General features: G+C 36.8%; 1 protein-coding gene across 1 annotated transcript in view; it reads right to left on the bottom strand.

Annotated features, from left to right (window-relative positions):
• The window catches only part of EYS (eyes shut homolog), a 1,264,258-nt gene that overhangs the window by 465,598 nt on the left and 777,504 nt on the right, over positions 1–21,156 (bottom strand). Inside the window, 1 exon segment of the mRNA XM_036318417.1 lies at positions 13,342–13,492. Coding sequence (XP_036174310.1) covers positions 13,342–13,492 — 151 coding nt within the window.

The raw sequence follows: 21,156 nt of genomic DNA, 5'->3' as shown, positions 1-21,156 counted from the left end.
TCTACCCACTTAAATCCAAGTTTTACATGTCTTACCAATTTTAATGCAAATATTTATAGAAGCTGTTTCCTCCTCCCTAACTCTCATTTCCCTGAAAAACTGAAACTCTTATTTCCCTCCTGAACTGTTCAGCCCTCTTGTACTTAATCTCCTATCCTCTATTCTTCTCCCAAATATACTCCCATACAGTTGCTAAGGTAATTGATTTAAAACTGAAAGTCGAAACCTACTGGATAAATCCCGTGAAATGACACCCAAGGCTTTCCAAGATCCAGCCGCGGCCTCCTGTTCCATCCTTATCATTTCTTCTTCCCCACCTATCCCATTGTGAACTTTGGGAGCCCTGAACTGTAATCTCTCCCTCACACCCTGATTTTTTTTAACTTGCCTTTCCTTAAACACACTGGTTTTTTGTTAGCATGCACTCATCTGTTCTCTTTTCCAGGCTGTCATTGCCATCTCTTCAGACTCAATTCACCCGTTATGACCCAGCTCAGCTGCATACCTTTCCACTTTGTATCACCAAATCCCCAGGATGCACTGCTCTGGGAATAGTTTATTATAACTATCTCTCTCCCTTGGTTGTCTAAACCCCAAAAGAGCAGGGCTTCTTGTACTCGCTGTTGTACTCTCAGCGTTTGCATATAATCTGACAAATAGTGGAAACACAAAAACTCTTGATAAAGAATGAATGAACAGGTGATACTATATCCAAAACCCAAATAGCTTCAATGGAAAGTAGCCTATCAGAATGCTTAACAGCTCCGCTGTAGAGCCTCTCTACCCAATACGTACCACTCACCACAGACTACTGAACACTTGGTACATGGCTAGCCCAAATGGAGATGAACTGCAAGTATAAGAAACACCCTGGATTTCAATGACTTTTTAGGAAGTAAAAGCACGTAGTGCATCCTATTAATGATGTTTTTATGAGGATTACATGTTGAAATGACAGAATTTTGGTCATACTGGTTTAAAGAAAACAGGTTAGGGTTAATTTTGCTCGCTTCTTCTTACTCCTGCAATGTGGCTATTTGTGATTTTAAACCGGGTAGAGTTGCACAGAAACGTTTGAAATATTCCTCCAGTGATTTTCTAGGCCAAGCCTGGACACGACTACTACTTCACACTGACCACACAGCTCTGCTCTGATAATGCCTGCCACAGAGATTACTAGGCGACGATGAATCTTTACAGTGAGCAGATTTTTTGTTTGTTTGTTCTGGTTTTTGTAAGCTATGTATGGTTTTTGCTAAAGTGATTATTTGTGGCAGAGAGCATCTTTTGGCATTTCATTTGCCTAGCCTTTAGCACAATGTTTTGTATGTAATGTGTATTCTAGAAATGGTTAATTGGTAAAGAAATACCCTTTGTCAGGTATAATAAGAACAGTTCACCACTCCTACACATATGGATTTTGCACATCCCATTTGGGTTAAGCTGTTGAAGATTTAAAAATATGTACTCTATTTTATATTTTAAAATTTAGTATTTCCAGAATACTACTGTCGCTTGATGATGTTAACTGACACCACTAAAAATAAAGGGTATGGTGAAACAAATTTCAGAAATGCTACATGTTGCATCCTTCTGCTTGGAGACTAAAATGAACATTAGCATAATAAAGGCTGAGGAGTTTTTCAGAGAAAAGACTAAAACAGAATAGCCTGTGCAAATGTGTTTAACTCAGTATTTCAAACTTTTCACGCTAGTTGATCAGCAAGTTTTTTTTCAATGACAGTTTACATTCAATAGATTTTGTACTAGTTTCAGGTGTACAGCAGAGTGGTTAGACAATCATACACTTTCCAAAGGGGTCTCCCTAATATTGCCAGTATGCACCTGGCACTGTACATAGTTTTTACAATATTACTGACTATATTCCCTATTTTTTACTTTACATCTCCTTGACTATTTTTTCACTACCAATTTGTACTTCTTAATCCCTTCACATTTCTGTGCAGTCCCTAACCCTCTCTGACAACTATCAGTCTGTTATCTGCATCTATGAGTCTGTTTCTGTTTTGTTTATTCATTTATATTATTCTTTAGATTCCACATAGAAGTGAAATTATATGGTGTTTGTCTCTCTCTGATTGACTTATTTCACTGAGAATAATACCTTCTAGGTCCATCCATGCTGTCGTTAAAAGTAAGACTTTTTATGGTAGAGTAATATTACACTGCAAATATGTACTACAACATTTTTTATGCACTAATCTACCAGTGGGCACTTGGGTTGCTCCCAAATCTTGGCTATTGTAAATAATTTTGCAATGAACATTAGAGGGGTGCATATATTCTTTCAAGTTAGTGTTTTGGATTCCTTCAGATATATGTCTAGAAGTGGAATTGCTGGGCCAGAAAGCAGCTCCATTTTGAATTTGTGAGGACCCTCCATACTGTTTTCCTCAGTGGTTGTACCAATCTGCATTCCCACCAACATTGCAAGAGGGTTCCCTTTTCTCCACATAATCAAAAGTTGTTTGTTTGTTTTTAATTCAAAATCAGTTTTATCTCTTCTTAGAGAGGAACATCTATTCAGTAGGCATCTAATCATTTATTTTTTCCTGAATGGCCCCTTCCTATGTTTATTTAGTTATAAACCACATAGCTTTACCCCAAAACAGTGATTCATTTTTGTTGTGAAGTAAAAGATAACATTGGCCTCAGAAAGGTAGAGGTAGGTTTTGTGAATATTTTCATTAGTATATAAGATCCATCAAGATGGAGTTTTATCTGATTACTCAACAGTGAATCCCTAGAACAGAACAGTGCCTGGCATATAGCAGGTACTCCCCAGATGGATGGGTGAATAGATGGATAGATAGATAGATTGAGATAATACAACATAGTGGGTCCTGAAGATGTGCTGCCTGGGTTCAAATACTGATCCTACCACTCACTAGTAGTGTGACTTTGAGCAAGTTGCTTCATCTCACCCTGCTTCAATTTCCTTAGCTGTAAAATATGGATCAGTAACTCTCCATAGGATTAAATGTTATAATGATTAAATGAGGTAATATTTGTAATGAACGTAGAGCAGTTCCTACCAAAAAAAAAAGTAGTCCATGCTCCACAATGCTTGCTTACTTGCTGAACAAGTGAACAGATGAGTGCCCGTTTCAGCTGTGTGGATGATGAGACTCCTCACATTAGTGATGAAGACTATGGATAAGGTATCTAAGCCTGAGGGACAGTCAGCAGATCAGAGTGACAGTGAAGAACAACATTTCATAGGAAGGCAGAAGAGCATTTCTGCTTTCTTATTCTAGAAAGGTAGAAAGTCACAGTATTGTAAATGCCAGGAAACTGCATATTCATCAATCCACTTTTATAAGTAAGTGATGCATAAATAAGACATACAGTGAACATTGTAGGAAAACAAAATGGTAATTATATTTTTACTGAGTATTTAAGAAATTATTTAGCTTATGAACTGGGATCACATTTTTCATTGCATAAACATTCATTTGTATATCCCAATCAATTTCAAAAGTTTTAGTTCCAGAATGGAATGCATGGACTAGACATAACTCTAACAAACTTTTTTATGTTTATTTAGAACAAGGTAGAATTAAATTTTATTGTAAACCAAAATAATGATAAAGTAATAATTACTAAATGCACACTTTACACCATCTCCATATTAGTTATTACAACACAAAAATGGTGGCTGCCCCATTTTGCAGATGAAGGAAGAGAGGGCAGGAAAAGGTAAGTGGCTTACCTAAGGCCTGCGGCTATGAATTAGGGAAGCTAGGATTCATTCCAACACCAGAGCTCCGATTTTTAATCCTGCCTCTTCTGAATTAATGTTCACAGTGATGTCACCGAGGCCTCAAGATATCATTATTTTATGTCATGGAAAAAATGATGCATATGTCAAAAACAGTGAGTTGGTAAAGTCTTAGGTCCAGAGGGTAGGTTCTCAATTATCAGAAAACTGGTTTTGGCTGAGCATGTCATGTAAATAGACACTGCTCACATTTTGTCTTTGAAGGAGCCAGTGTAGTTACTGATAAAGGCAGTTTTAATAACTTTAGATTATGTAATATTTTACAATTGACATTATGAAGTACTTTATTTTCATCTTTATGGATTATGTTACAAATTCTCGGAATTCATGCTTCACTTATTTTCCCAAGTCTCAGCATCCCTAAATTTAACATGGTTTCATATATGAGACCATTCACCTGAGGGCTCTGCTCTCTAAGCTTTGGCTAAATTGGCCTTAAGTCCTTAAATTTTACTAGAAAACTATCTCCCAAATTAAAATCCCAAAACACTTCAGCCTAAAATTGATTTTATTCTACTTAGTGTCAAGTTACATAGATTATGCTGCAAAATTAAATAGGGTTTAAAATTATGATTTGTATTACCAGAATTCTCTAATATAAACTACATTACTTCTTGCTTTACTTTATCCATTGTCCCCTAACCTCTACAAAAAATACTGAAGCACTTTTAATAAATTTATTAACATAGAAAAATATTGAATATATTCATTTGTCTCTATTTTCATCTGTGTTCTTTTTTCATAATTTAAGCTATGGACATGAGATGTGTTCCTGTGGGGCTTTGTTGATTAGTTTTTTTCATTTTAAAATAAAAACTCTTTGAGACATTTTTAAAATAAATGGAAATTTAGGCAGGAACAGGAGGAATAACATATGGGAGTCTTTCAAGAATATATGTCCTCAGGGATGATATGATATATTAGTAGAAGTTAGGTGATCCTAGGTAAACAGAATATAATAGAATTTATGACTATGATAGTATCATAATATAATGAGTACATGTGTAATTCATACTAAATAGATTATAATATATAGTATTATATATTTCTATCTATCATCTATCTATCTATCTATCATCTATCTATCTATCTATCTATCATCTATCATCTATCTATCATCTATCTATCTATCTACCTATCTACACAGAAATAGCATAGAACCAAAGAATTTTGAACTAAAATAGATTTTAAAAATAATTCAGTCTAACATTATCATTTATAGAAGTTTGAGGCATTAGAGATTTCAAGTAATGGTCAACAATATAAAACATTATTTTTTGATAGAGATATGATTAAAAATCAAGTGCTCTTATTTCAAATCTGATATTTTCCCCATCAATCCAAGTTGTTTCTTGAACGAGCATATGTATGTATATAAAAATATTTTTCTCCATGTAGAAATATTTTCCAAAATGCAAAATTTTTAATACCAGAATTTGGTCAGAGAGCATTATATTATAGCTATGGTCTTATGGGGTGCAGCAAAAGAAGTACAAATAGGGATACACACCTACTTTAAAAAAGAAGAAAGATCTCAAATAAGCAACCTTAAGCTGTATTTGTAAGAACTAGAAAAAGGAAAAATAAACTAAGACCAAAGGTAGCAGAAGAAAAGAAATATCAAATATTAGATCAGAAACAAATCAAAGAGGAAATAGTAAAACAACAGAGGAAAAAATCAACAAAATTAAGAGTTGAGTTTTTAAAAAAATTGACAGAACCTTAGATAGACTATGACAATAATAAAGAAGACTCAAATAAATGAAGTCATAAATGAAATAAAATATTACAAATATTATAGAAATAACATGAATCATAAGAGAATACTAGTAATAATTATATGCCAACAAAATGGGTAACCTAGGAGAAATGGATTAAGTTCCTGAAAATATACAACCTACCATAAAGAAATAAAAAGTCTGTATATGCCTATAACTAGTAGGAAGACTGAATTAGTAATAAAAAAACCTTCCAAACAAGAAAAGCCCAGGAACAGATGTCTTCATTGGTAAACTGCATCAAACATTTAAAGACCCATTAAATCAATTCTTCTTAAATTCTTCCAATGAACTGAAGAGGAGGAAACATTTTAACCATATTTTATGAAGCCATTGTTATTCTGATATGAAAACTGAACAAGCCGCAAAAAACAACAACAAAAAACCCCAAACAAACAAAAAAAACCACACAAATATAAAAATTAAAAATAAAAAAAAACTATAGGAAGATATTCCTGATGAATATAGATGTAATAAAACTCCCCAACAAAACACTAGCAAATCAAATTCAACAGCACATTAAAAAGCTCATATACTACAAACAAGTGGGATTTATCCTTAGGTTGCAAGACTGTCAACATATGAAAATCAATTGTGATATACCACATCAACACAATAAAGGATAAAAAGCATATATCATAATAAATGCAGAAAAAATTAGTCAAACTTCATTGCTTTTTCATAATAAAAATATTCAATGAATTAGGAATAGAAGGAATTATTTCAACACAAAAAAAGGCCATTGCTTTGCATCACTTTAAACAAATGGGGCTACGTCAAAATAAAAAGCTTCTGCACAGCAAAAGAAAATATCAGTCATCAGTGACTGAAACGGAAAGGAAGACAAAACAGGCTTGGCGCTTAACGTGTTAATAAAGTATTATTGATGAAAAAAACAAAATAATTAAATAAATATATAAATAAATAATTAAAAAGGCCATACTCTAAATGAAAAACTTAAAGTTTTTCCTTTAAGATCAGAAATAAGACAAGGATGCCCACTCTTGCTACATCCATTTACCATATTACTAGAAGTTTTAACTAGGGTAACTAGGCAAGGAAAAGAAATAAAAGGCATCTAAATAAGGAAGGAAGAAGTAAAATTGTCCATGTCTCCGACAAAATGATCTTATATATAAAAAAACCTAAATATTAAAAAATAATTCAATAACGTTATAGGATACAAAAGCAACATAAAAATCAGTTGTTCTATACATAAACCATCAACTATATAAAAAAAGGAAATTAGAAAACTATAAACATTGATGAAAGAAACGAAATAAGACACAAAAAATAAAAAGGCATTTGTGTTCATGGATTGGAAGAGTTCATACTCTTAACATATCTATGTTATCAAAAACAATCAATAGATCCAAAGAAATCCCTATCAAGATCTCAATGGCATTTTTTAAAATCTAGAAATAAAGTAAACAATTCTAAAATTCATATGGAACCACCAAAGACTATGAATAACCAAGTCAATTTTGAGAAAGATCAAAGCTATAAGCATCACACTTTCTGATTTCAAATAACATTACAAAGATACAGTAATCAAAACAGTATCAACAGCAATGTACTTGCATAAATAGCAATGTAGACCAATGGAACAGAATAGGAAGTCCAGAAATAAATCCATGCATAAACAGTCAACTAATCTTTAGCAGGGTACACACTAAAGAAAGAATAGTGTCTTCAACAAATGGCACTGGAAAACAGCATAGCCACATGCAAGCCAATAAAATTGGACCCTGATCTTACACCATACACAAAAATCAATTATAAATAGATTGAAGACTTAAATGTAAGACATTAAGTTCACTGATATTCATCAGTGTATAAATTTGCAGTATACAGAAAATGCACACTACTTTTAATAAATGTTTATATTTTTACTTGTTATGTTATAAACTAGAGGCCCGGTGCACAAAATTTGTTCACTGGGGTGGGGGTGAGGGGTCCCTCAGCCTGGCCTGCACTGTCTCGCAGTCTGAGACCCCTTGCTCCTTAACGCCTGCCTGCTCGCTGCTCCTTAGCACTACCACCGAGGTGGGAGAGGCTCCCACCACTGCCGCTGCACTCACCAGCTGTGAGTCTGGCTTCTGGCTGAATGGCTCTCCCCATGTGGGCTTCAGCCCCCTGGTGGTCAGTGCACATCATAGCAACCGGTTGTTCTGGTTATTCTGCCATAAGGGTCACCTACGCTTTTATTATATAGATACCTTTGCTATGAACATTCTAGTTCATGCCTCCACTTTTTCAAGTATGAAAAATTTACCAATGTACATCCCCATCCCTAACCAGGGAAATTTTGTTTTTTAGTACATGCACATCTTCAACTTTATAGGTGATACTAAAAATGGGTTTTCAATGAAACTTTTTAAAAAACCACTATACTTTCATCCTGCAGTTGGAATTTTTATGGTTGTTATAATAGGAAGAAAATGTCCAACTAGATTCTCCCCCTTTTGCCAAAGGAAAAGATTGGTTCTTAACAGAATGCTGATGGTATCTCTTCACTCACCATCATGAGCTTAAATGGAAGTGGTCATTCCTCTGGAAAATGTATCAATGATCTCCATGTCAGAATGACAGGCAGATGCTTTTCAACCCTGTTCTTTCTAGAGCTGACTTCAGCAAGGCTGAACAGCTCCTCTTTCTTGAAACCTGTTCTTCTTCTGCCTCCCATGATATTACATTCTCTCGGTTGTGTCCTTACTCCTCAGCCTACTTCACTGTCAATTATTGAAGGTTTGTCCATTATATAATTTATCATGAACCATTTTATAAAGCAAGGAGAATAGCTGGTTCCTTTGTAACTTGCCCTACATTTATTAGGGATTAAGTTTTGGTGTCATTAAGCAACTTGGACACACAAGCACAAGTCCATGCACTGAAAAGTGTAAGCAATTAAATAAAATACTACCAAGGAGAGTGTTTTCCTACCACCAGAGAGGGCATTTACTCTCAGACTTTGGAAGTTATCATGTGGCTAACATCAGGGGAGGCAGAGCATTTTACACTTCAGGCACAAAATCGGAAGTGTCGAACTGTTTCCATCTATCCTCACATACTGAGCTCCGTGTGTTTTTGTTAAAGAAAACTTTAAACAACCTGTCAGCACACACACATTGGATTAGAGACTCTTATCATGTGGAGAGTCTCTGGCCAGTACAGAAAGACATTATTGGAAACTTAGAGTCAAGAGAATAATTATATCTTTACATTCATTGACTCAAGAAATCAAGTATAGTTCTCTTTCATGGTGTTTTATACTGCAAACCTGTTGTTTTTAATTTTCTGAGCGCTGACAACCCACTGTGCTTAAACAGCAGCTCTTAATCAGAACACAATAATTAGATAGTTAGAGCCTGCCTGATATTTAGATATTCAGAGGGGCTGCATTGTGCAGAAATGAGTTCATAAAGTTTGTTTTTCCCCTCTGATTTACCAGATGATGACTCTTTAAGTATTATCATACTAGTATGCTTATCCTATCTAATAAAAGAGAAACATGGTAATTGGCATATGACTGCTACCCTTCCCATTGGCTAATCAGCGAGATATGCAAATTAACTGCCAGCCAAGATGGCGGCCGGCAGCCAGGCAGCTTGAAACTGAACATGAGGCGTGCTTGCTTCAGTGACAGAGGACTCCAACGTTCCCGCCTGTCTTGCCGGCCTTGGAGCTTGCAGTTTAAGAAACATTGTAACAAATATAGAAGCTAAACAAAACCCCAGAAACCTGCTTTCAGCGAGCTCGGGATCTCAGAGCTGGAGTTATACATTGTTTCGATTACAGAACCGAAACAAACCAGATACCTGCTTTCAGGAGCGGAGGCCTAAGAGCTGGAGCCTCAGAGCTAAAGCTGGCCCAGAATGAAAAAAAAAAAAAAGAAAAAAAGGAGCGGTTGGGAGCTTCAGTCACCCGCCAGCCTGAAAACAGCCCTCAGCCCCTCACCCAGACTGGCCAGGCACCACATTGCAGTGGGGACCCCCACCCTGAAGGGTGTGTGACCAGCTGCAAACAGCCATCATCCCCTTACACAGGCTGGCCAGGCACCCCAGTGGGGACCCCCACCCTGATCCAGGAGACCCTTCAGGGCAAACCAGCCAGCCCCACCCATGCACCAGGCCTCTATCCTATATAGTAAAAGGGTAATATGCCTCCCAGCACTGGGATCAGTGTGACAGGGGGCAGCGCCCAAACCCCCTGATTGCCCTGCGGCTCTGTGTGTGACAGGGGGCAGGGCCACAACCTCCCTATCCGCCCTGCTCTGTTCGTGACAGGGGAAGGCGCCCCAACCCCCTGATCAGCCCTGCTCTGTGCCGGATGGGGGGAGCTCCCCAACCCCCTGATCGCCCTGTGGCTCTGTGTGTGACAGGGTGGGCGCCCCAACCCCCTGATTGGCCCTGCTCTGTGTGTGACAGGGTAGAACCATAACCTCCCCATCGGCCCTGCCCTGAGTGTGAGAGTGGTGGTGCCCCAACCCCCTGATTGGCCCTGCTCTGTGGGTGATAGAGGGTGGCGCCCCAACATCCCCCCCCCCACAGGCCCTGCTCTGTGTGTGATGGGGTAGAGCCATAACCACCCCATCGGCCCTGCCCTGAGTGTGACAGTGGCGGCGCCCCAACCCCCTGATCGGCCCCGCTCTGTGGGTGACAGGGGCCGGTGCCCCAACTCCCCTATTGGCCCTACTCTGTGAGTGACAGGGGGGAGCTCCTAAACCCCCTGATGGGCCCTGCTCTGTGTGTGACAGGGGGAGCTTCCCAACCCCCTGATGGGCCCTGTTCTGTGTGTGACAGGGTAAGGAGCCCCAACCACCCTGATCAGCCCTGCTCTGTGCGTGATGGGGTGGCGCCGCAACCTCCCTATCGACCTTGCCTTGAGTGTGACAGGGGACGGTGCCCCAACCCCCCAATCGGCCCTACCCTGAGCGTGACTGAGGATGGCATCGCAACCTCCCAATCCGCCCTGCTCTGTGCATGACAGGGGGCGGCGCCCCAACTCCCCAATCAGCCCTGCTCTGAGCCCGACCAGGGGCTGCACCTAGGGATTGGGCCTGCCCTCTGCCACCCGGGAGCAGGCCTAAGCCAGCAGGTCATTATCCCCCGAGGGGTCCCAGACTGTGAGAGGGCACAGGCCGGGCTGAGGGACCCCCATTTCCCCCCAGTGCACAAATTTTTGTGCACCAGGCCTCTAGTATGTTATAATTTGCTTGTTTCGATCATTAATGCATAGCAATATAAGTATAGGACACACACACACACACACACGCACACACGCACACACACACACACACCTACTATGTCATAGTAGCAATGTAAGGAAAGAATAAAAAACCAATAAGGGACTGATACAAAATCTTTTAAATACAGCATACTTAACAAGGAGGGAAGACCTGCTTAATTGGTTGTCCTTTTAATTTCAAGGTAACTTCACTCTTTCACACACTGAAACACTGAATTTACTCTACTCTAATTACATGTCAAGTTCCTCTACATCACAGGACAGATATGAAGTTTTTAGTGAGAGAATCCCTTAGTAAAGGCCAATCCTTTCAAACAGGCTTTGAAAGTGTTTAGAATATAATCCATTAGCATTACATATCCCTGCAATTCTGAGATTCTGTCCTCCACTAGATAATATCTCTCTTTTTAACAAGCTTCTGCTAAAATAACCTAAAATCACCCTGTTGCTCCATTTATTCTTCCTCAAAATACTACAGTTTGTTTTCTGTTATGATTGGTCTCCTGAAACTGCTAGTTGACCTACTTTAGCTTTGGCTTTGAACATATGATCCCTTGGGAAACTTTTCCATCTATGGTTTTTGTAACAGTACTTTTTTCCTTGTCCTACTGCCAATCTTTCTACTTCTTAATCATTTATGTGGACACTTCTTTAAATCATTTCTTGATTTCTGATCCCCAATCTTTAGCTCTCACTTCTCTCTTTCTACAAAATCAATCCAGTCAATTGTGGTTTCCACTATCACATGTATAAACACTCTCACAGCCAAATCTTGGTCAAGATTTCTTGTGAATTCAAATAACTTACTCTCTATCACAATGTCCCATTGATAGGAATGATATGCAACAGGAATGGACTGATAAAATGATTAGTGGTAATGGCAAGCCAGTTAAATATCTGAAAATCATCCCTGCCCAAAAATGCAAAAATGAACCTGCTGTCTTTCCCTGTAAATAATCTTGTGATCCACATCTTAATTAGATAGCATAACATTTATATTTATATAAGCAAAATTGGTCATTAAAATTCCACATTTTTCTATTTTTTTAACCTACAATTATTTACAAGTTTAATAGCTTTCATAGTCATCTTCTCACTCTTAAGGCCACATGATTTTTATTTAAGTATTCCTATTACCTAATGTTACCAATTCATTTCTTTTTTATTCATTCATTTTTATTTTTATCAATAAAAATATATTTTTATTGATTGCAAGGAGGAAGGGAGAGGGAGAGAGAGAGATAGAAATGTCAATGTTGAGAAAGAATCATTGAGTGGCTACCTCCTGCTCGCCCCCTACTGGGGATTGAGCCTGCAACCCAGACATGTGTCCTTGACCAGAATCTAATCTGGGACCCTTCAGTCCGCAGGCTGACGCTCTATCCACTGAGCCAAAACAGGTAGGGCACATTACCAAATCTTGACGGGTAGTCTAAACCCCTCCAATCCTATACACTTCAGCTGCTATTACTGTGAAAACTACATAAATATATACTACTTTTGAAAACTTCTTAAGTGGCACCTCCAGGCACCAGCATACACATATATACTATTTTGTATTTTATGTGGGATCCATTATTCTCAGGCTCTTGCTCACTTTCCCAACATCAAGTCTTTCTCCTGCTCAATTCACATTAAACTCCATGGCTCCACAATAATAAAATATTTCTACTCCCACTCCCCTCTCCTAAGTCTTTCCATTACCTATACCTCTGTGTGTGGTTGTTTTATCTGCCTGGAATAACAGTCTACATTATTTACCAGGTAGATGCTTGATCATCACTAACTACAAACTCCCTTACTGCTCCAAGGAATTCAGAAGCCTTCATTTTCTATTTTTCTACATTGCCTCTGTATATTGCTCATATTTCTATCAGGGTAAGTAGCTAACTGTATGAGAGATATTTGTGTATCTCCTGGAGTGTTGAGACCTTGCATTTAATGTATGCTCACAAAAGTTAAATTCTACATGAAAATCCCTTTTTTGGGGGGAAATACATAGTTATTGGTATGTAAAGCAAAATGGAAAATATAGAATATATTAAGCTATTAGTATATAATTAACAAGCAACCTTAAATTTTTAAAGTAGCTCTCTGTAATAACATAAAATGAAGCAAAATAATAACATTTAAGTCAGCATGCATGCCCTTATCCTGAAATATCGGTTAATAATGAAGACAACAGACTAATTATCTAAATGGAAATTAGAAAGTGGGCTGGCATATGCACAAAACTCTGTAGACAAAATTCTCACATTTTAGTAACCTTATATGAAGCAGAGACTGGGAATGGTTTTCTAGTTCCATTTCTTAAGTCATATTTTTGGTATGTTGGTATGTTCTAAAAATGAGAACAGTAAACTTTTAGTATACGTTGGTAGGATAAAGTAATGTTTGTTGAATGTCTCAAAATTTCTTTTTGAAACCATGTAGATGGCCCAATAAACCAGAAAACCTTATGAAGTTTTCCTCTCTCTTCATAAAATGAAACAATACAAAAATCAATAGAAATACCTTGTTTGCTCCATGAAGATCTGGAAATCCACCAATAAAGACAGACCATGATTCTGGTGGGGGTTTTCCAGACACGTGCTTGACAGGTTCCCTTGCTTTTACAGTCCTCCCTAGAACAGTCAGCTCAGCTTTACATGGGTCCCATTCTTGCCTGCAACCATTTAGAAAAGTAATTTATGGTTTTAGTAGATGTTGTATAAACATTTATCTGACCAATTAATTAAGCTATTAACAAAAGAAGAAAGATTTAAGTAAATAGATTATCTCACCATAAAACCAACAAAGCCAGAAGTAGATTAATCTGCTCTAAATTAGAAACCCTTAATGCTTTAAGTTTATATAAATACAAAGTTAAATTTAGACAAAACAACAAATTGTAGCAATCACCTAATAAAATAAATAAATCCTGATAATAAAGAGATCTTTCAGCTGTGATTAAAATGATGTTAGAATAAGATATTCTAATTTAGTTTTTTACATTGTTAAATTTTCTGTGAGTTAAAAATATTGAAAAGTATTGGTTTATATATGGTTACAGTACTGTCCCCTATCTGCAATTTTACTTTCCATGGTTTCAGTTAGTCATATCATCAAACTCTGTTCAAAAATATTAAATGGAAAGTACCAGAAATAAATAACTTGTAAGTTTAAAATTGTGCATCAGTCTGAGTAGTATGATCTCACATTGTTTTCCTCCTTCTGGCCCGGGACATAAATCATCCCTTTGTCCTGTGTAACCAAGCTATATATGCTATTTGCCCATCAGTCAGTTAGTTTCCATTGACTGTGCCAGTATCTCAGTACTTGTGTTCAAGTAATCCATATAGTATCCTAACAGTAAGTCACAATGCCTAAATATGTCATTCACCTCACTTTATCTCATTACATAGGCATTGTATCATCTCACATCATCACAAGAAGGGTGAGTATAGTACAAGATAATTTTTAAAATATATTTTTATTGATTTCAAAGAGGAAGGAAGAGGGAGAGAGACAGAAACATTAGTGATGAGAGAGAATCATCGATGAGCTACCTCTTGCATGCCCCTCACTGGGGATTGAGCCCTGCAACCCAGGCCTGTGCCCTGACCAGGAATTGAACAATGACCTCCTGATTCATAAGTCAACGCTCAACCACTGAGCCACACTGTCTGGCTAGTACAAGATATTTTGAGAGAGGGGGGCCATATTCATATAACTTTTATTTTAATATATTGTCATTTATTTTATTTTATTATTCATTACTAGAGGTCTGGTACATGAAATTTATGCATGGGTAGGGTCCTTAGGCCTGGCCAGCGATTAGTGCCAATCTGTGGGGCAACCATCAGGGCAATCAGGGGGCCCCTTCTGGCACCCGCCTTGGCCAGCCTGGCGCCACCTGCTTGCCAGCTCTGCCCCCCACCCCCACCGCCGGACGCCTCCCTCTGTGGGGTGACTGGCAGGGCAATCAAGGGGGCCCCACTGGCACCCGCCTTGGCTGGCCTGGGGCCTGCAGGCTTGGGGCACTCCTGCATTGAGCATCTGCCCCCTGATGGTTAGTGTGCATCATAGCGACCAGTCGTTCCAAAGTTCGGTCGATTTGCATATTAGGCTTTTATTATATAGGGTTATTAATATCTTACTGTGACTAATTTATAAATTAAGATTTATTATAGATATGTACATATAAGAGAAGATATTATAGATATGCACATATAAGATATATATATATATATATATCTTACAGTCTATGGTTCCAGGAACCCACTGGGGTTCTTGGAACATATCTTCCAAGGGTAAGGGAAGGAATTCTGAATGTGATGTACAATACATGTTTATGGTTAAAAATAGTAAAAATTAGTAATACTGCAATGAGTAATTATTTATAGCAATATAAATCATACTAAGATACAAAGCATGTAAACTTTTTAAAAATGAATAAATCAAATATAACTCAATTAGGCAACTCCCAGTATTAATTTTCATGTGCCCATATTTTAGAAAGATGAGATAAAAAATACTTCGACAGTACTTTAACATGTAGATATGCATGTCTCACTAACTCTATACACCTGTTTAATCATCTAATCTAGGGACTGAAACCGATGGCATATAGGCCAAATGTTGCCTTTCCACCGCTTTATAAGTAAAGTGTAACTGGAACAGAGTCACCGATTTCTTTACTCATAACCTATGGCTCTTTCACAGCAGAAATGAATAGCTGCAACTAAGACCTTAAGGCCCAAAGAGCCCCAAATATTTACTACCTAGCTCTTTACAGAAAAGAGTTGGCAGATCCTTACCTAATCAATTTATCTATTTAGCTACCAAGCAAGTACATTTTATTATAATCCTTTCAGAGATGATAGTACACATATTATAAGATACCTAGGTAACATTCACCTATCAATGCCATTCTATATCTTGACTATGTGATAGTGTGTCTTCCAAATATTTATATAAACTTTTAATTGAATTATAACATGTATGATGAAGAAGGTAAAGAATAAAGCTCTATGAAGTACCATATTGTGAAGATACTCAAGTGATCACTACATAGGTCAAATGGCAGAATATTACTAATATAAATTCCTAGAAATATTAGCAACACAAATACACATTTGTATGTCCCCTCCATCTTAATTCAACATTGTTTTCAATATTCATTTTTGTCATTGAATTTAATAGTAGTTTGTTCATTTTCAAGATGTATCATTATATTGATATTTCAAAAATTATTTATTCTAGATTTCGCATACATTTGGTACTATTATGAATATTGCTGTTAAAAACATGCTTGTACATGTAGAGTTAATCCTCTTACTTCATTTATCTTTTGGGTTGAGATTATCAAATATCATGTTCTCCCTTTTGTTCTCTTAATTGTGATGAATTATGTTCACTGGTTTTTTAAATATTTGAGTGTATTTATGGAATAAGTATAAAATTTTTTATAATGTATGTCTTGATTACAAAACACAAGGTTCACTTTTCTACATTTTAAGGAATAGAGACTGGTCTTCATATTTCCTGTCTTATACTGGTCTTATAAAATTTTGCTATCAAGATTATGCTGTCCTTATATTCTACAGAGAGTTTACAAAATATTAATTTTATATCTGCCATTTATATATGGTAGAATTCACTAGTATAGCCATTTGGGCTTAAAGTTTTCTTTGAGGAAGTTACTAAATATGTATTCAATGTATTTAATATAATATAGTTATCTATGTATTATCATGTCCATTTTGTTAAACTGTATTTTTTCTTAGAAATTTTTTCATTCAATCTATACTTTCAAAAGTATTGCATACAATATTTCATAATTTCCTGATATTATATTTTTATTGGTATTAGAACTATAGTAATGTTTCTTTCTGGTGGTACTATTTGTATCATTTCTCATTTTATTTGTTTTGTGGATAAATATTGGCAGGGAGTAGTAAATTTCAAAGAACACACTTTTGCCACTGTTAACGGTCTTAATTCTCTATTTGTTTTCTACAACTTTAATGTCAGCTCTTACCATTATGATTTTCTTTTCTTTTTTTTAACTTTCTTTGGGCTTAACTTACTCTTCTATTTATAAGGTTTTCAACTTAAATTATGCTCTCAAGATTGTAAATTTTTCTTTAAGAATTAATTTTGTTATGTTTAACAAGTTCTATTTTCATTATTATCCATTCAAAATATGTTCTAATTTCTTCCCCCCCCCCATTTGCTCTAAGAATTATTCAGAATTGTATTATAAATTTACAAATATATAGGGATTTTCTGTTTTTTATTATTATAAAATTATTAAAACTCAAATCAAGCTTGTTCAAAGAATGTTTTCTATTTGCTTTCAAGTCTTTGAAATGTATTTGCCTAGGCTGCATATCCCAGGATATGGCCAATTTTATTACCGTTTTCATGACCCTAGAAGTCTGTAGTTAAGTGCAATATGGTCAGGTTTTAACATATACACAAACATACACACATTTATACACTTTTGTATTGAATGTAAAATGGGAACAATTGAATAGTTAAATCATGTCTATGATGTCTGTACATTTTTTTCTTTAAAATATATTTACAGATTCTTTGCATCCTCTTCCATCTGCATCATTATATAAACTTAATAGAGCTAAAACCAAGTGTGGCCATGAAGCCAATACTGAGGCTTTTATAGAAAGAGTTCTGAAAAATTTTTGAAAAAAGATAAATGATGTTCTCTATATTAAGAACATGGGAGAAAAATGTGTTGCACATTTTTAGAACCCATTTCTTACTCTTAAATTCTATATTTAAAGCAAACTAGAAACTTTCTGGGTTAATTACTTATTACAACTAAACTGTTAAAAATATCTTATGGAAGCTATAACTTCTAGAATGCTATTCATTTACTGACAAAAATAAAAAGCAGAGCATCATGGCAGAGTGAGAAGACTCGTTTGTAACACTCCTTAAACCTACAACTAGTCGGATATCTATAACCCAACAAAGGTTCCTCTGTTCAACATACTCCCATGCCTGAGAGGGAAACAAAAGCACAAATAAGAAATGTGACTGCACCAAACTAAAAACCTTCCACACAGCAAAGGGGTTAATATCCAAACTATATAAAGAACTCATACAATTCAACAACAAAAATAATCTGATTAAAAAATGGGCATATCTGAATGGACATTTTCCCACTGAAGGCCTACAGATGGCCAAAAGACACATGGAAATACATTCTATGTCACTAACTATTAGGGAATTAAAACAATAATGAGATATCAGCACACACCTATTAGAATGTTTATTATCCAAAAGACAAGAAATGACAAGTGTCAGGGAGGTGGTGGAGAGTGTCAGTGAGATTATAAATTGATGCAGCCACTATGCAAAACAACATGAAGGTTCCTTAAAAATTTAAGAATATATCTACATATGTTCCACCAAATCCTACTTCTGGGTATTTTTCCAAAGAATATGAAAACACTTTGAAAATATAGTATGTGCCCCTATGTTCATTTCATCATTATTTACTACAGCCGAGATATAGAAATAACCAAACAATGGATGAACGGCTAAAGAAGATATGGTCTATTATCTGTTTGTCTGTCAGTCTGTCTATTTATATAGACAGATAAATAGATACATATACATAATTTCCTTATATGATTACATAATAATTTAAGAAAAGACATTATTGGATATTTAGTTTCTAAGATTTTAAAATAATAAATAATTACATGATAATTAATTCTTGAAAGTTATCTCACTATTATTTGGTTATGTCCTTTTGAAGTATTTCAAGAAGTAAATTATTAAATAAAATTATAGACAATTTTAAAGATTTATCATCAAATTGCTAAATTACATTCTAGAAATTTGATTCCAATAAGTATTGTCAGAATGTTGAAGATTTTGTTCAGTTTTATATTTATATTCATATAAGATCGATCAGTATTTTCAACATATTATCTGCATAAAAATTCTTCCCATCCAAAAAATATTTGCTAATATTTTATGTTTAGAGACAAATTTGAATGTCGTCAATACTTTATAATTAGATTCTATGTATGTAGCAGATTGAATTTTACACACTTTCACTGTAATATTTGAAACCAATTGTATTGCTTTAATTATTGAAGTGGCATAATTTATTTTGATATTTGGTATGCCAGTATCCTCTCTTACAACTCTTCTTCAAATATATTTTTTGTTGTTGTTAATCCTCACCCAGATATTTTTCCATTTTAGAGAGAGTGGAAGGGAGGGGGGAGAGACAGAGAGAGACACATCAATTGGTTGCCTCCCGTATGCACCCAAACCAGGACTGGGGATGGAGCTTGCAACCGCAGTACGTGCCCTTGACCAGAAGTGAACACGGGACCCTTTAGTCCATGGGCTGATGCTCTATCCATTGGACCAAACCAGCTAGGGCTTCTTCAAAGATTTTGACATGTCACAATTTATAATAGCTAAGATCTGGAAACAGCCCAAGTGCCCATCAGTAGATGAGTGGATAAAAAAGCTGTAGTACATTTACACCATGGAATAGTATGAAGCAGTAAAAAAGAAGGATCTCTAACCCTTTGATACAGCATGGAAGGACCTGGAGAGAATTATGCTAAGTTAAATAAGCCAGTCAGAGAAAGACAAGTATCACATGATTTCACTCATATGTGGAATCTAATGAACAAAATAAGCTGATGAACAAAATAGATCCAGAGACATAGAAGCATGGAACAGAATGTTCAATCTCAGAGGGAAGGTGGGGGTGGGTGGGTGGGAAGAGATTACTTGTATACATATATGCATAATGCTGGGAGCCGGTCCATGCTTGCTGTTTCAAGGGACCTGGCATATATGGCAACTGTTCTTAATATGTTTGCTCACCTTCTTGGCACTATGTGTTTTAACCAAGGTCTCTGAGAAAGGTTGTTTCCCCAGGTAGGGATTTTCCCCTGAAGTTAGGGAGGGAATAAAACCTCTTAACTAAGTGCCAGGCAGGTAATTAATCACTTTAACTATGAACAATCATGCTTAAGCTACATAATCTTTACTCCCTGGAATGGAGATAAGAAACGCCCTAACCTTTGGAATAGAGATTGATAGGATTGGAATCAACTGGTATAAATACAGATGTAAGAACACAGAACTTAGAACACAGAACCAAGAGAGACAGAACCTACAAAGAACGTTCTCTAGAAACAGAAGAACTTCGCTGGAGAGAACATGGCAAAAGATCCTGGACAGAAACTGGCCTCAGAACCTAGCGAGAGAACATGGCAAAAGATCCTGGACTGAACCTGACTACAGAAATTGGCAAGAGAACCTGACTAGAACCTGGTGACTGAACCTGGCTGGAGAGAGAACCTAGCGAGGGAACATGGCTACAGAACCTGGCTGGAGAACCTGGAGAACCTAGCAAGAGAACATGGACACAGAACCTGGATGGAGATCCGAAGCAGAACCTCTCTGGAGATCCAGACCAGAACTTGGCTGGAGATCCTGGCTGGAGATCCTGGCTAGGCTGCTGATCAACTGAACACTGTCTCCGTGTCATTCCTTCTTCGCCGACTCCGTCCACACCTTTGGGGACCCCTGGACCTGCTGGGGCTGGACCCCGGCAGCATAATCCATGGGCACAGACAGTAGTGTGGTGAAGGCCTGAGTCGGGGTGGAGACGGGTTATAAGATGCCAAGAGGGGGAAAAAGAGGGGCATATGTAATACTTTCAACAATAATGATTTAAAATCTACTTTTTATTCCCAAACTGTCAGTGGTATTTTTATCAAGAATAAAAGTTATTCTATATTCTAAAACTTAAAGGCTAAATATATGTGTATATATACACACAAGCATGTATACACACACCTGCATACTTGTGTCTGACAAATATACAGGTTTCTTATATTTATATAAAATATTAGAATATTTAATCCAATGGGAAGTAAATGTTCTACCTGTTTTTTTCTTCATTTACCTATCTGCACTTAGTCCATATTCAACTGTGGTCTCTATCTTTTGGAATGACTTATTTAGATAATAATAATGAGTAATGTGAAATACAATATATGTTAATTTACGACTAGGGGCCCGGTGCATGAAATTTGCGCACCAGGGGTGGGAGACCCTCAGCCCAGCCTGCCCCCTATCACATACTGGGAGCCCTCAGAGGATGTCCTACTGATTGCTTAGGCCCGCTCCCTGCTCCCCTTGGGGAGCGGGCCTAAGCCGCAGTCTGGCCTCCCTTTGTGGGAGGCGACCGGGCTGATCAGGGGAAGGCACCAGCCTCATCACCACACTGCAGCAGCCACTGCCAGTCACCACAGCCACCAAGGGGTTTTCATCAACACG

The sequence above is a fragment of the Myotis myotis genome, unplaced genomic scaffold, assembly GCF_014108235.1.
Source record: "Myotis myotis isolate mMyoMyo1 unplaced genomic scaffold, mMyoMyo1.p scaffold_m19_p_7, whole genome shotgun sequence".
Lineage (NCBI taxonomy): Eukaryota > Metazoa > Chordata > Mammalia > Chiroptera > Vespertilionidae > Myotis > Myotis myotis.
The sequence above is the reverse complement of the archived record's forward strand: the minus strand, read 5'-3'. Positions and strand labels throughout refer to the sequence as shown.